This window comes from Colossoma macropomum, unplaced genomic scaffold (assembly GCF_904425465.1).
Source record: "Colossoma macropomum unplaced genomic scaffold, Colossoma_macropomum, whole genome shotgun sequence".
NCBI classification, from domain to species: Eukaryota; Metazoa; Chordata; class Actinopteri; order Characiformes; family Serrasalmidae; genus Colossoma; species Colossoma macropomum.
Genome location: NW_023494787.1, coordinates 3,609,821 through 3,625,206, shown reverse-complemented (window position 1 = coordinate 3,625,206; position 15,386 = coordinate 3,609,821). Strand labels below are relative to the sequence as shown.

The 15,386-nt window shown below is 39.0% G+C and overlaps 1 protein-coding gene across 5 annotated transcripts in view; it reads right to left on the bottom strand.

Moving 5' to 3' along the window:
• Window positions 1–684: 684 nt before the first annotated feature.
• The window catches only part of grhl2b (grainyhead-like transcription factor 2b), a 47,248-nt gene continuing 32,546 nt past the window's right edge, over window positions 685–15,386 (bottom strand). For 4 of the 5 annotated variants that reach the window (XM_036565893.1, XM_036565894.1, XM_036565892.1 and 1 more), the window contains 8 exons: window positions 11,966–12,124; window positions 10,391–10,448; window positions 8,613–8,752; window positions 7,210–7,247; window positions 4,838–4,962; window positions 4,641–4,726; window positions 4,329–4,393; window positions 685–1,296 (listed from right to left, as the gene is read on the bottom strand). In XM_036565893.1, coding sequence (XP_036421786.1) covers window positions 1,182–1,296; window positions 4,329–4,393; window positions 4,641–4,726; window positions 4,838–4,962; window positions 7,210–7,247; window positions 8,613–8,752; window positions 10,391–10,448; window positions 11,966–12,124 — 786 coding nt within the window. In that variant the 3' untranslated portion in view covers window positions 685–1,181. The remainder of the gene's footprint in view (window positions 1,297–4,328; window positions 4,394–4,640; window positions 4,727–4,837; window positions 4,963–7,209; window positions 7,248–8,612; window positions 8,753–10,390; window positions 10,449–11,965; window positions 12,125–15,386) is intronic. The other variant, XM_036565896.1, reaches the window with a different exon arrangement.

Below are 15,386 nucleotides of genomic sequence, written 5' to 3'. Positions count from 1 at the left end.
TTTAGTAGCAGCATGCTTTTCGTTACTTATCAGCCCCATCATTGATACGATCTAACGTTCTATATAGCACCCATAGGGTTCTGCTATTGTACACTCTTAAAAGGATTGAAGAGTTTGAAGTTTGAAGGGTTCTTTAGTAAAGAAAATGGTTCTATATAGAACCACGAACACTCAAAGAACCCTTTGATCAGATCAGATTGATGGAGAATGTGCTGTAGATGGAACCTTTCTGAAAAGGGTTCTATATAGCACCCAAAAGAATTCTTCTACTAATACATTGTCAAGCTTCTAACAACATAAAGACCGCTTTTTGGTGATATAGAACCATTTTCAAAAAGGTTCTTTATAGCAACAAAAATGGTTCTATACAGAACCATGAACACTCAAAGAACCCTTTGCGTGATTAAAGGTTCTTTGCATCATGAAAGGGCTCTTCAGATGGGTGGAGAATGTGCTGTAGAAGGTTCTATACAGAACCTTTTTTAAAGTGGTCCAATATAGCACCAAAAAGGGTTCTGCTATTGTACACTCTTAAAAAAGACTGAAGAGTTTGAAGTTTGAAGAGTTCTTTAGCAAAGAAAATGGTTCTACATAGAACCATGAACGCTCAAAGAACCCTTTGATCAGATCAGACTGATGGAAAATGTGCTGCAGATGGTTCTATATAGAGGCTTTTTTGGAAAGGGATCTATACAGCACCAAAGAGTTCTTCTATTGTTACGATGTCAAGCTTGTAACGATAAAAGAACCATTTTCAAAAAGGTTCTGTATCCTCTACATCTTCAGAAGGTGCTGACAGTTGTAACTACTATTCACAGTAATTAATCTGCTTTAGCTTTTAGCCACATTAGCCTCGTAGCTCAAAACTCAAAAAGCAAACTTCAGACTCGGTCTCGGCTGATCGGCTACATCTGTGTTAACAGGTGTGAAACTGTGTAAATCAGATTTTTTACTATTTGAAATCTTTTACTTGAGACCCCCTTTAAAGCAGGGTCCACTGGAGAAACATAAAAATAATAATAATAATAATAATAATAACAAAATATTATAATCCCGCTGGGCTCAGTGTTCAGCGCTGCTTCTGCGGTAGCTCTGTGAGGACGAAGCGGCTCTAACCAGCACTGTGAGGTCCTTCAGCCTTCATGTTCTGTACATATGTCCGATAAACGGTCAGTGAGTGTTTATATCTCCAGCAGAGTGATTTTATAGGCGTCTGCGTAGCTCTCGATGCTCAGGATAAACGTGTCCTCGTTGGAGTAGTGTTCGACGATGTTATCGTCCATGTTCACCAGGATCCTGTGAGAAACAGAGCTCAGCTAATCAATTATAATAATAATAATAATAATAATAATAATAATTATTTTATTTATATAGCACTTTTCATGCCAGTGGCAGCTCAAAGTGCTTTACAGACAGGTGATAAAACAGTTATAGAAAAGATCATTAGTACTTAATTAGAATCAGAAGAAAATGAAGAAGATTAAATTAGAAGATAAAAACCATGAGACGTTCAGTTTTAGTTAAATGCTAATTTAAAGAGAGACGTTTTTAGGTGCTTCTTAAAAGTGAGCTCTGAGCTTGACTGTCTAATAAAAGGTGAACTGAGCTCCACAGTTTAGAAGCAGAATAACTGAAAGAGTCTCTCCATGTTTTCTGTATTGTACAGAGGGTCTCTGTAGAAGGCCACTATCTGCAGATCTTAGATTGCGTGCTGGAACATAAACAGACAGACACTCTGTGATGTAAGCAGGTGCTAGGTCGTTTTGATCTTTAAAGACTGGTAGCAGAACCTTGAAATCTATCCTGAATGATACAGGCAGACAGTGCAGCTCTTTCAAAACGGGATTGATCTGATCTCTCTGTGCTGTTTCTGTTAGGATGCTGCTGCGTTTAGTACAAGTTGTAAAGGATGTGTAGTTTTCTAAGGAAGTCCAGCAAGAAGATCATTACAGTATATAATATAATTAACCTTCAGAAGCTGCAGGTAAAAGCTAAATCACTCAAATCTGTAGGTTTATATGGGTTACGGTCGTACGCAAAGGTTTGTGCACCCCGGTCAAATTCCATGTTGTTGTTGATATGACCATATTACTATTTACTTACAAAATTCAACATATTAGAGAAAATAAAATATAAAATATAAAATGTGCCATCATTTTTGCACAGGTCATGTTTATTATTTTTGTTTTTTTTTATGTAGTATTTTTCCCAATAAATTAAATGCACACTTACATTATTACACTTATTGTGCATTAGTGTGCAGTAGTGTGTCTCTGTAGAGAATGGTTTCACTTATACACACTTAGAAAATCACAACATGGAATTTGACCATGGGCGCACAAACTTTTGCACTCATATACTATACATGTAACTCAGCTTAAAACCAGTGGAGAAATTGTGTGGAAAGTGCAGATACTACACTTTCAATGGAATTTTGTTTTTACATAGATGGGCAGATATTTTATTATGAGTTGACTTTACGTTATTTTCATCAAATTTACATTCTTTAGCCCTCATGTGGTGTTGGTGTGTTTGTTACTCAGTGGTCTGCTGGACCCACCACATTATTGTTTTTTAAACCAATACAGCCATAACAATTTATATAAAAATACCAGATGTTTAAAATATCACAAGTGTCCAGCGTAGGGTTCTCCTGTAGCAGCTGTAGCCAGTCAGCAGCCTGTCCATGTTGTCCCCCTCGCACACACACACATATACAAACACACACACACTAACAGCAGGCCATGTAGGAGGAGAACAGAGTGAAGGACACAGCACCTCCACACTTTACTCCCCGCAGGTTCACCCAACACCACATGTGTAATATAAATGTGTGGGGGGTGAACAGAGTGAAGACACTGAAAATGGGTTATTTTATATGTTCTTCACAGAAAATGAACAAAGGACCAGAATCTGAGGTTGAAATAATAATAAATCGCATCATTTTTTCTTTTGGTAAACATTGAAAACGAGTCCCACAGACCTGAACACCACACAAGGGTTAAATTCTTTACAGTTTTGCTGTATAAAACCCCAGAAAAGTCAGAAGTGCAGACTCAAGCCTTTCCAAACCAAATGGAAATCAAATGTTAATGCTTTTCATTACTAATTAATTCATTATTTAATTACGTATAAATGACTGTGAAATGCAAACCCAACAAAAATACAAGTTATGCTAAGCTCAATGCTGCATGATTCCCCTTAAGCCAACAGAAACTTTCAGCTGAAAATAATCAAGAATGGAACTTTTATTTTGGCTGAAAGACAAAAAATGCTGAAAATTTTAACTGAAAAAACAAACAAAAGAAAGCAAAGCTTAATTAGGGCTACAACTAAGATGTAAGAGTTTACAGATCATTATTACATTTTGATAATAATGAAAGTAAGAAACAAAGATTAAAGCTCTGCACAAAGATGCGTTCAAACAATCTGTTCAGCACATCAACAGTGAAAATATCAGAACCATTTCAGGTTCTGTGAGGAACATTAGACACGGGATCTATAATCTCTGTTCATCTGGAGCATCAAGACACCCAGAAACGTCTCCACTGCAGGTCTGAAAGCAGCTGAAAACACGACTCGATACGCAGAACAAAGGAAAACGACAGAAGCAGAAAAAAAAGACCCATATGGACTAAAATATATTCCAAAAGTGTTTATCAAATATATTCTTACAATGTATGAAAATGGCCAAAATGTGTTTGTTAAATATATTTAAAATGCATTTATTAGTCTTTGTTATTATCTGTGTGCAGTTGTGTGTAATAGACGTAACTAAACGTACTGACTTCTGTGATCTGCACTGTACTTTACATTAACCATGTACGTCTGCAGTCAGACTCTCACACACAATGTATTTCAGATAAACAAGATATCAGATCATCACTGCATTATCAATACCTACAACACTCGCTTCTGTCCTGTTAAAGGATCATTTGATCATATTTAAGATACTGGAATACAAATTCATTTCTAAGGTATCAGACAGTGAAGAGCATCAGACAGGATTTTGGCTGTTTTCATACATTTTCAAATGGATTTGATAAAAACATTTACATACAGTTATTTTTGTCTATGTGTAATATTTCCCCATACATTCTAAAATAAATGTAGTTTAAAATATATTTGGTTAATATGGCAAAATATTCTAATAATCAAATAAATGTTTGCAATGTATTTCAAATATATAAAAATATGTCCATAGATGTTTTTCCATATGGTGTCTGCGCTGAAGTTGTGCACTGTAATTAGTTTAGTTTGTTTTATGGAAGCTGTTATTACTTATTGTCAGTTTCGGTTTCGGCCAAATTTCAGTGTTAATTTCTCACCCTTTCTTGCTCTTCTTGTAGATCTTGGCGATCCTCTCCACAGGCACGCCATACTTCTCTGAGATCTGTGGACACGAAGCAGAATTACACCATCAGTTCATCACGAGGACTGATAAATAATTCAATAACTCATCATTAATCAATTTTATACATTAACATTCAGAAAAATTACATTTATATGTGCTTAGCTGTTTCATCAAGTGCTGTTTCGAAGCCATAATAAAGCTTCGGCTGCTTTTGTTTGACGTCAGCCTTCATTATCATTCTAATTACAGCTAAGTGAAGAGCGCCCCCTACTGGAAGGTTACTTACTGCATCCATGAGGCCTCGGAGAGTGGGGGAACGCAGCATCAGAGCATCAAACACCTCATCACACTCCTTCCTCACGTACAGGAGCACTGAACACAGACACACAGCGTTTAGAGCCGCCCTGCAGAGCCCGGCTGATTAAAGCGATAGTTCAGCAAAGAGTTTCCCAGTTTACCCCAGACAGACTCATCATCTCTCACCTCTCTTCTGCGTCTCCTCTTTGGCCTGTTTATGAGGGGAGGGGCAGTAATCATCCTCCGCCGGCCGGAACATCCTCTTCACCAGCACACTCCTGTCACCATAACACCAGGCATCAGTCTCTCTACTGCATAACCAAACCAGACAATCATGCGCTCATACCGGCCCATGCTGCTGACTCCTCAGACATCCGGATATTTTGGAAATTTTCTGTTTCTGTTTTGCCCTTCTATCCACACGATGAGTGAATTATCTACTACTGTCATCAGTACAATGTTGATTCTGGGATCATTTGAGATCATTTGAGACCTTCTTTTTGAGTCTGTACGTGTGACGTTAATACAGACTATACAGCAGAGGTCGCTAATAGGCGGATCGCGGTCCGAGTCTGGACCCAGATGCTGTCCTATGCGGACCTGGACCTGTCACCGATAAACTATGGAGAATTTGTTAATTTTGATGGGGTGGTCCTGTTTTAATCAGCGTAACTTTTCTAGCCTTTACGGCAACTTTAGTGGCCCGGGAGACTCACAGACCAATCGCATGAGTGTCGCTATTCAGCCAATCAGATCTGTGCATTACGATGAGGACTGAGACTCGAGTGAGGGACGCACACACAGGGGGGATGCGGCGAGGAACGGCAGTTGGAGAAGAAAGTGAGTCAGAGGGAAGTTATTTCACATGATGTTCTCTAAAAAGAGAAAACTGATAATAAATGTTGTTGAAATGTTACTGAATTGTATTTTATTTGATTTGATGTTCAGTTGTTGACTGTATAAGATGCTGATATACCTACTAGGCTACTTCAGTAAACAGTATATGGCACTGAATCATAATGCAGGTTAGACATGATGATGTTCTGGACCTTTGCTTGAGGATATTTTCTCTAACTGGACCTTATTGAGTTTTCATTAAAGACCCCTGCTTTACAGGCTCGCAGCAGCACACGCTGACCATATCACTCCTAAAAAAGATGGTTCTTCAAGGGTTCTTTAGTAAAGACATTACTCCTATATAGAACCATGCTTACATTGTTGTTTACATGGTGAAACTTTTTTTTTCAGATTGATGGAGAATGTGTTTTATTTGGTTCTATACAGAAGTTTTTGAAAAGGGTTCTGTATAGCACCAAAGAGTTCTGCTGCTGGTACAATATCAAGCTTGTATACAATAGAGGAACCCTTTTTGGGTGCTATATAGAACCCTTTTTAAAAAGGTACTATGTGGAACCATATACAACACATTCTCTATCAATCTGAAAAAACGCTGCACCATGCAAAGAACTATCTGATCATGCAAACTGTTCTTTGAGTGTTCATGGTTCTATGTAGAACCATCGTCTTTACTAAAGAGCCTTTGAAGAACCATCTTTTTTAAGAGTGTACTATTTTCATATTTTTACTGAATAATAATTTCTACCCTTAGGCCGGGGGCGGAACGATTTTTGGGGAAAATGGTTCTATTTGGGAATGGTTATATTTAGAACCATGCGTTCTATATAGAACCATTTCATGCTTAAATGGTTCTTTGCATGGTGAAACATTCTTCAGATTGATGGAGAATGTGTTGTATATGGTTCCATATAGAGCCTTTTTGAAAACTGTTCTGTATAGCACCAAAAAGGTTCTTCTATTGTATGCAAGCTTTACATTGTAACTCTTTTTGGTGCTATATAGAACCATATACAACACATTCTCCATCATTTCACCATTTAATCATGTAAATGGTTCTTTACAGAACCACTGTCTTTACTAAAGAACCATCTTTTTTAAGAGTGTAGAGATAAAGGTGGGTCAAACTAAAGTGTGTCAGAAAAAAAGAGCCTGAGTTGATATTCGAGGCGGCTGGACCATCTTTTATAAGAGTGACATGCTGAGTGTGCGCTGCTGCGAGTCGCCCTGTAAAGCCTGAAATAAGGCGTCGAGTCAGGAGTTTCTCACACCGCATTGTACGTCTTTACGTATTAACGTCACACACAGACTCAAAAAGAAGGTCCAGCTCGATGTTTCGGCCTCAAATGATCTCAAAATCAACATCACACTGATGAAGATGTGATGACAGTAGTAGATAATTCACTCACATCCTCAGAGACGCTGCTTCACCAAGTTTAGACTGAGTTCTCTCTGAATTCTCTTTCAATCAGCAGATTCATCCACTCAGGAAGGGGAGTGAAGTGCAAACCATGTGACAAAACGTTTTTATTCTCCTGATTCAGTAATGATACTTCTTTCAATTTTGGCCAAAAGAAATCTTACATAGTGCAGCTTTAAGAAACATGCGGCTCTTTGTTGAGCTCATACTCAACACTGTGGGGTACTAGAGTGTGTGTGTGTGTGTGTGTGTGTGTGTGTGTGTGTGTGCACTACAGACTCACCCTTCTCTCTCAATCTCTTCAGTGTTGAAGGCAAATACCTGCAGAGAGTTCAGAGCTTTAAAACAGGAACTCGTGAATCGATCTTTAGATCAGCTTACCTGGCCACTTTATCAGAAACCCGTCTCCTGTAGCTCCACCTTGCTGGTGTTCAGTTAAAGACTGTAACTCATCTGCTAATGTACAGTTTGTGTTCTCCATCCTCAGTTTCTGACCACAGAGCCGATCTTGTCTGGATATTTTTGGGTGGTGGTCCACTCTCAACCTAGCAGTGACGTGTGTATAACTCGTGTGTCTGACACACACGTACCAGCACCACACACACTACCACGCCAGACTCACTGCTGTGCTGACACCAGCGGCCCTGTGGTCAGAAACTGACCAGTGATGAATGAGGTAGAGGGGCTGATAAACTGTACAGCAAAAGATGGACTACAGTCTGTAACTGTACACCTACATAGTGGAGCTATAAGAGAGGTGTTTCTAATAAAGTGGCCAGTTATTGGAAGTACAAGATTGGGGGGTTCTAATAAAGTGGCCAGTGATTGGAGGCACAAGGTATGTGCAACTAATAAAGTGACCAGTTAGTGGAAGTACAAGGTAGGTGTTTCCAATAAAGAGGCCCGTTAGTGGAAGCACAGGTTTGGTGTGCAGATTTGCACCCGCAGTTTCACTCCAGCAGTTTCCAGCCAGTGGAGCTCATGCACAGCAGGACAGAGCAACTGTGCCATGTAAACAAAGTCCTTATAGGAAAGTTGAGCGTTAGGAGCATCACATTCATATTTCACCCAGTGGCCGGTTGAACATCTCTGATGTAAACAGCGACTGTTTGGGCTGGTTGTATATGCCCTCATACATATTAGCATTCAGGAAGGGATATCGTTGCTAAGCTACGAATCAACCACTGGTAACCAGTTAAACCAAAAGCCTGAACACATTACAAAACCATCAGAAACAAAAAGAAACACTATTTTTTTCAGCAGGGTTATGTTGAAAAACTCAAGTTTGTTTTAGCCTAAAGCTCAAAGTTATGCTCAGCCTGCTTGAGGTAAAGTTTTATTCCTGCACATGTAATGTAAGTGCACACATCAAGCCCCGTATTAGCGTACCCAGCCCACATCAGCTGTAGCTTGTGTAATATTTACTCTGTGAATCTCTATATGCGTTCAAACCAAAGTTTGTTTTAGCCTAAAGCTTAAAATATAACGTTAGCCCAATGCAAATATACCAGAAATCTACTGGAAACTCACATAAAAAACGACAGAAATGTTGATTCACCTAAAACTCGCTAAGAAAAACCAGAACAAGTGTCGGCTCATGTGCTGAATGGCGCTGGCTTAAACCTGCTGGAGTGAACCTGTGGCTCTGCGGCTCTGCAGACAGACAGTATTGAGTCTGACCCGTACCTGAGCGGCTCTCTGCAGGTTTCCAAAGTGAACTTCTGGAATGAAGAGCACCGGCTGAGCGTCCAGATCCGTCATCGTCTTAAAGAGGGTGGTGTCACCCTTTTTTGGAACAGTGACCACTCCAACACCTGCGTCCTTCCCTAACGATGGACATAACAGCACCACAGTTATTACACAAGCAGCCGTGCTTAACAGTGTCTGAGACTGGAGATTTTACTGCTCTGGTCACTTTAACACTCTTACTGTTTCTATGATGTCACAAAAACCAAACACATTTACATATATGCACCTGTTCGGCCTACAGTAGTTTAGCTCCGCCCACTCACACAGAAGCCATAAGGAGTGTTTCAATTCAGACTGCTTTCATCCCACACAATACAGAGCAGCCAATCAGCACAGGGCTCATTTACATATATCGACTTCAAAGGCACAGTGAAAAAAACAGCATGTTGAATAATAAAGTGAGGTTGGAAAAATGGTCATGTAAAAATGAATTATGACTGTTTTGGACAGATAAAACCTAAAAATGCTACAAGTGGACCTCAATAGGTAGTAGGAAGAGAGGAAGCTAAGAAAATGAGAAAGGGAGTTTTCACACAAGCTTTTTTCCGGAGTTCGGAATGTTTGGTTGAGCATGAAAGGTGATTTTAAGCCCATGAGTGTCCAGAGAACCGATTCCTGGTCCTCCTAAAATCCGTGGTCTGGGATTCGCTTCCAGCCAACTCTGGTACGAAAGCTATCCACTCCCAGCGCCGCGTGTGGGGCTGCGTGATTGGTCCATTTTTAAAACGCGACTGTTTCAACTTATCGTGTCACTTCCCTTTTCAGGTTTCGTGATGTGGGGAGGATCATCGTGGACAAAAAACGCTGTTCTTTGCCACTTGAGTGTTTGTATCCAAGAAAAAGCAGCAAACGGAAGACGCTAATGATGACCCTTTTACAAACCTGCACGCAGAAAAGTGACGTATGGAATGATATAACTGATTCATGGTTTGGATGGAGTTCTTGTGTGTGGAAGCAAACCAGCGATAAAGAGCCCCTCCCCCAAACGAGCCCAGAATCAGTCCTCGATGCGCACTCAGGTATTCGGGACAAGTGTGAAAACAACCTAGATGTGTCTAGAATGATGAAAGGAGCTGAAGAAGATTTTAAGTGGTGAAATGAGTGTAAATAGATAATTATAGTATATCATACATAATAATAACTTCTTATACCCCCCCATGTTTTATTCGGAAATATTGATAAATCATCTAAAAATAGCCTTTGGTTAGTAATTTATAACTTCTATAACATTTTGTTGCTGTCAGGAAAAAACCTCACACCTCCAAAATGGTAACTTTACAGGAAAAGGCAAAAACATACTTAATACATATGTAATTATATATATATATATATATATATATATATATATATATATATATATATATATATATATATATAATTACATATGTATTAAGTATGTTTTTTTTAATGTAAGTCAATGGAACCCGAATTTTTTGCAAGTCATTTTGGGCCGTTTCTTTTAGTCCATTTATCATGAAATGCAGGTTTTGTTCCGACTGCAGCGATATTATATAAAATTTAATACATACATATTTTAATGTCCGCCAATGTAACTAGACTTCTTTGTACCTTTTCTTTTGGTCCACTCATCATGAACTTTACACACAGTGTAAAGGACAACTGGCTTACATTACACAAAAATAAACACAGTAGCATTGCTGGTAGTTTATACAGATGTTCAGTTGTAATAAAACGGAAAGTTCTGTGTATCTGACCTTTTGATTTCTTGCGATTCTGTTTTCTCTCCTCATCTCTGATCTTCCTCTCTGCTCCCTGAATAAAACAGACACACAGAATGACAGACAGAGAGACAGACAGACAGACAGACAGGAGAGACAGCATGGCTTTTAATGGTAGTGGAGTTGCTGGCTCTTTGCTGATGAAGTACAGCAGTTTTACTGATTAAACCTCCACAGAGCTCCTGTTCTAAACGGTACGGGGCCACCAGAGGGCGCTAGAGAGCCACAGTAAGCTAGAGCACAGCCCTGTGAATATTCACCCTCAGCTTTAGGACATCCACATTCATTCGCTATGGAGGATAATGTAAAGCTCCTCAGTAGACGAGGGACTAATACTAGCACTGTTTACATGCTTTTAAAGTAGAATTCTGACACATTTACAAAAAAATACCAGATTTACAAGAAAACTGATTTAACTGAAGAAAAAATTAAGATGTGTGTCTTTTAAGGTCCAATACTCCACAATTCAGTTCTTCCCTCTCGTAAATAAAATAATAATCTGTGTTTATAACACATTTTCTCTTTATTTTTTTATTTTAGTCACTAAATATCAGAATCTTTAAGCTAAAACTGCAACACTACAACATTACACACCTAAAAAGATGGTTCTTCAACGGTTCTTTGGTAAAGTAAATGGTTCTAGAACCATGAACACCCAAAGAACCCGTTGCCTCATGAAAGTGTTGTTGAGAATGTGCTGCAGATGGTTCTATATAGAACCTTTTTTGAGAAGGGTTCTATATTGCACCAAAAGGTTCTTCTATTGTTACGATGTCAAGCTTGTAAAAAGGTTCTATATAAAACCATACGCAACATATTCTCCATCAGTCTGACCAACGCTTTCATGATGCAAAGAAAACTTTAACCATCCAACTATTTTCTTTACTAAAGAACCCTTTGAGAACCATCCTTTGTAAGTGTGCAGTTTAAACGATCAAATAAAATGATGAAATTACAGTATATTCACAGAAGACAGAATAAACAGTAAAAGAATCTTAATTCATGACTCCATATGCTTAAAAAGTATTTAATCTGGATTTTAATACTGTAAGTTCACAGCAGATCCCAAATTATTTATTGTGGATTTCAAATAATAGGTTTAACCTGTCATTAAAGGGGTTAATATCAATCACATCAAGCATTCACATGTATTCACTGATGATGTTTTATCGTTATCGTGATAAATAATGTCACAATACGCTTCTCTGAGCATGTTGTGGACATCGCCAGTACTTAAACAACATTGACACTGACAACTGCATGCTTCCTTCCAAAGTGAGCATAATTAGGCCTGTCTGATTGGATTTAGTGCAGCACAGTTTGTTGATATCGAATAAAAATCAATGTAGTTTAGATTTCTTATTACAGTATTTTGTATGTGGCACTACAGCTGCTATTTAGTCTGTTCCAGCTTATTAACCCTTAGAAAAACTAAACCAACCATAAAAAAAGTATCATAATATACGTCTGCCATTTTGCCCACCCCCAGGCGACATCACCGTCTCCCTCTCACTGTTCTCCAGGAGCTCTAATGACTAACCCTGCACTCACCTTATCACAGAACACCTTGATCTGACAGTAGGCCCTGTGCAGCGGTTTGTTGCTGCGGTTGTTGTAGCTGTAGGTGTCGATCTGGATCATGAGGGGCAGACCCTTCACCCCCTTCTGAGAGGAGAAATCTGTGCTGAGGCAGTTCACCGTGATGAAAATCTATAAGCAGGAGAAAAACAACACAGATGTTACTGTTTCATCAGCCACAGAACAGTTAGCAATAAAGTGAAGGGACAGTTCAGTGAAAAATAAAATTTACTCCCTATTTACACCTCTATGATTGAATGTTTCCAATTTGAATTGAACCAATCAGGTCGCTGAGGCTTGGCCAAAAATATGTAACCCAGGTGCCAAAATTAAAGGCACTGCTTCGGTACACTGTAAACAATGAGAGGTCAGCTCAACTCAAAATGATATAGTAACTGAATATATGGCTTTTCTTGAGTTTCTGGGTCTGCATCTCAGTTAGATAAACAAAACTGAGTTTGTGTTTTTTACTCAGTTTCTCCACTAGCTGGCGCTCCTCCTATCACACAGTCCCATCTGGCATATTTTCCTCTTGGGCTTCTGGATAAGGACAGCTGTGGAATTACTGGGATTCAAACTCACAACCTCCTGATGTTGGGATGAATTATCAGACAGCTGCACCACATGAAACAACGCCAGGCTTTAAAGTTAGTGGTGCAGTGGACTAAGCCGTCACCCCAACAGGAGGTTGTGAGTTTGAGCCCCAGTGATGCCACAGCCATGGTGTCCTCAAGTTGAGTCAACTCAAGAAAAGCCATGTAATCAGTTACTACATCATTTTGAGTTGAGCTGACCTCTCATTTCTAACAGTTTATTATTTTACCGCTTGTCTTAGACTTTTATTACAGTATTTTAATCGCTTGTGCTGCAGAAACGATGAATGTTTGTAAAAATTCAGATTTTAAAACAGACAGATTATGCGGACAGTACAGCTCTGACGACCTGATAGAAGAAGAGAGAAGCGTTCTGTAGCTGAATTCCCTTATTTGAGGTGAACCATCATAATAATGCATTACCACCAGCAGAGAACTGAACCAGCGGACCGACACCACCTGGACTGTTCACACCTATCAAAACAAACCGAACTACAGAAAATGTTTGATTGTTCTCCATCAAACCAGGTCGGTATAACACACTGTTTACCATAAACATGGACTAAAGTACAGACTAAATTCAGGATTTAAGATCACTGCACCTGTTGTTAGCTATGCTAATGTACTTCAGTCTATGTTTATAGATAACAGTGAGTCATACAGAGTCAGAAACCACATAAACAGGTCTATTAGAGCCACTGAACACCTCCACACAGTGACGATTTAGACATGCAATTTGTACTATCCCTACTAACTCTAACTCTTTGATTTCAATATTTCGGCATAATTAAATGGTTAAGATGTAAACAGAGTCGTTCAGAGTGGTTTGGTGTGAAACGCTCTGTTCTAGAGAAACTTACCGACTTGTTCACAGTGGTGGTGATAGGAACCAGACGTCCACCTCTAAAAGCTCCCTCACAGAAAGTTACTACATGAAATGGTTATGAATTCACTGCCTGATGACTGAGACACTGTTTTATGATAGTTTTGAGAAGATTCACCATTCATGGTGGAGGGATACATAATATGCAGGGTGTTGTGAGGCAAAATAGTCCTCAAAGAAAACTTATTATTTCAGATTTTCCACTATTTTCCATCATCAACATTCCATATAAACTCAGAAGACTCGTGTAGGTTCGCTGGTGGTTCTGGATAGTAAATAAAATGTCTATATCTGTGTTGTAGTCATGGCGACCCCTGGTTCCTATCACCACCACTGTAAAGACATCTGAACCATTTCACACCAAACCACTCTGAATCACTCTGTTTACATCTCACACACTGAGTTATGCAGTTTTTTAGAGGAACTAGAGGTGTTTCGTCAGTGTGAGGTGGCTTTAGTGATGCCCTAAGCTGCGGTCAGTCGTTAGTGTGACTGTGGTTCTTGTGTTCCTGCTGTGTAACGGTCCGATTCTCCCTGATATGGAGAACGTTAGCCGTTAGAAGAGCGCCTTGTTTTTTCCACAGGCGCCACCTACTCAAGCCAAGCAGGTGTCTGAACATGTTCGCACAGAGCGGATCTTCATCAAACACTCCACACATACAGCCGTATGCAAAAGTTTGTGCGCCCCAGTCAAATTCCATGTTGTTATTGATCTTCTGCGTGGTTCTCTACAGAGACGCACTTCTGCACGTTTCAATACACAATTACCTTTTTTTATTTACTGAATTCAACTTACTGGGAAAAAATGGAACATAAATGTGGCCTGTGCAAAAGTTATGGCACACATATTGTATGTTTCATTGTTCTCCAACATGTTAAACTCAGTAAATAAAAAGAATGTGCACTAAAATTAGCACACAACATCATACTTCAGTGCGTCTCTGTAGAGGCTGTGTTAACTTATTTACACATAGAAAATCAATTAAAGATGGAATTTAACCAGGGCAGTCCAATCGTCTTCACTTGACTGTATTATTCAAGAGTTTCTGCTTCGTTTGATTATTTGAATAAATGTAACAATTAAGAACTGACACTCATTCCAGTGAGTACTGCTTAGCTGCATCCTTAAAATAATGTTTCTTCAAGGGTTAGTAAAGAAAATGGTTCTACATAGAACCATGAACACTCAAAGAACCCTTTGCATGATTAAAAGGTCCTTTGCATCCTGAAATGGTTCTTCAGACTGATTGAGAATGTGCTGTAGATGGTTCTATACAGGACCATTTTTTAAAAGGGTTCTGTATAGCACCAAAAATGGTTCTTCTATTGTTTCAGTGTCAAGATTGTAACAACAGCAGAGCCCTTCTTGGTGCTACACAGAACACTTCTCAAAACAACACCTTCTCCATCAAGAAGAGCCATTTCACCATGCAGAGGACCGTTTAAGCATGCAAACGGTTCTGCATACACACTTAGAACAGATGGTTCTTCAAGGGTTCTTTAGTACAGAAAATGGTTCTATATAGGACCTTGAACACTCAAAGAACCCTTTCCATGATTAAAAGGTCCTTTGTATTGTGAAAGAGTTTGTTAGATTGATAGAGAATGTGTTGTAGATGGTTCTATGTAGAACTTTTTTGAAAAGGTTCCATATAGCACCGAGAAAGGTTCTTCTATTGTTACAAGCTTCACATCATAACAATAGCAGAACCCTTTTTGGTGCTATATAGAACCATATACAACACACTATTCATCTATTTAATGATGCAAAGAGTTATTTAATCAAGGAAAGGGTTCTTTGAGTGTTCATGGCTCTATATAGAACCCTTGAAAAACTTTTTGAAGAGTGTAGAACCATTGCCTTTACTAAATAATTCTCCAAGAACCTTCTTTTTAGTTTATTGTTTTTGTTTAATTT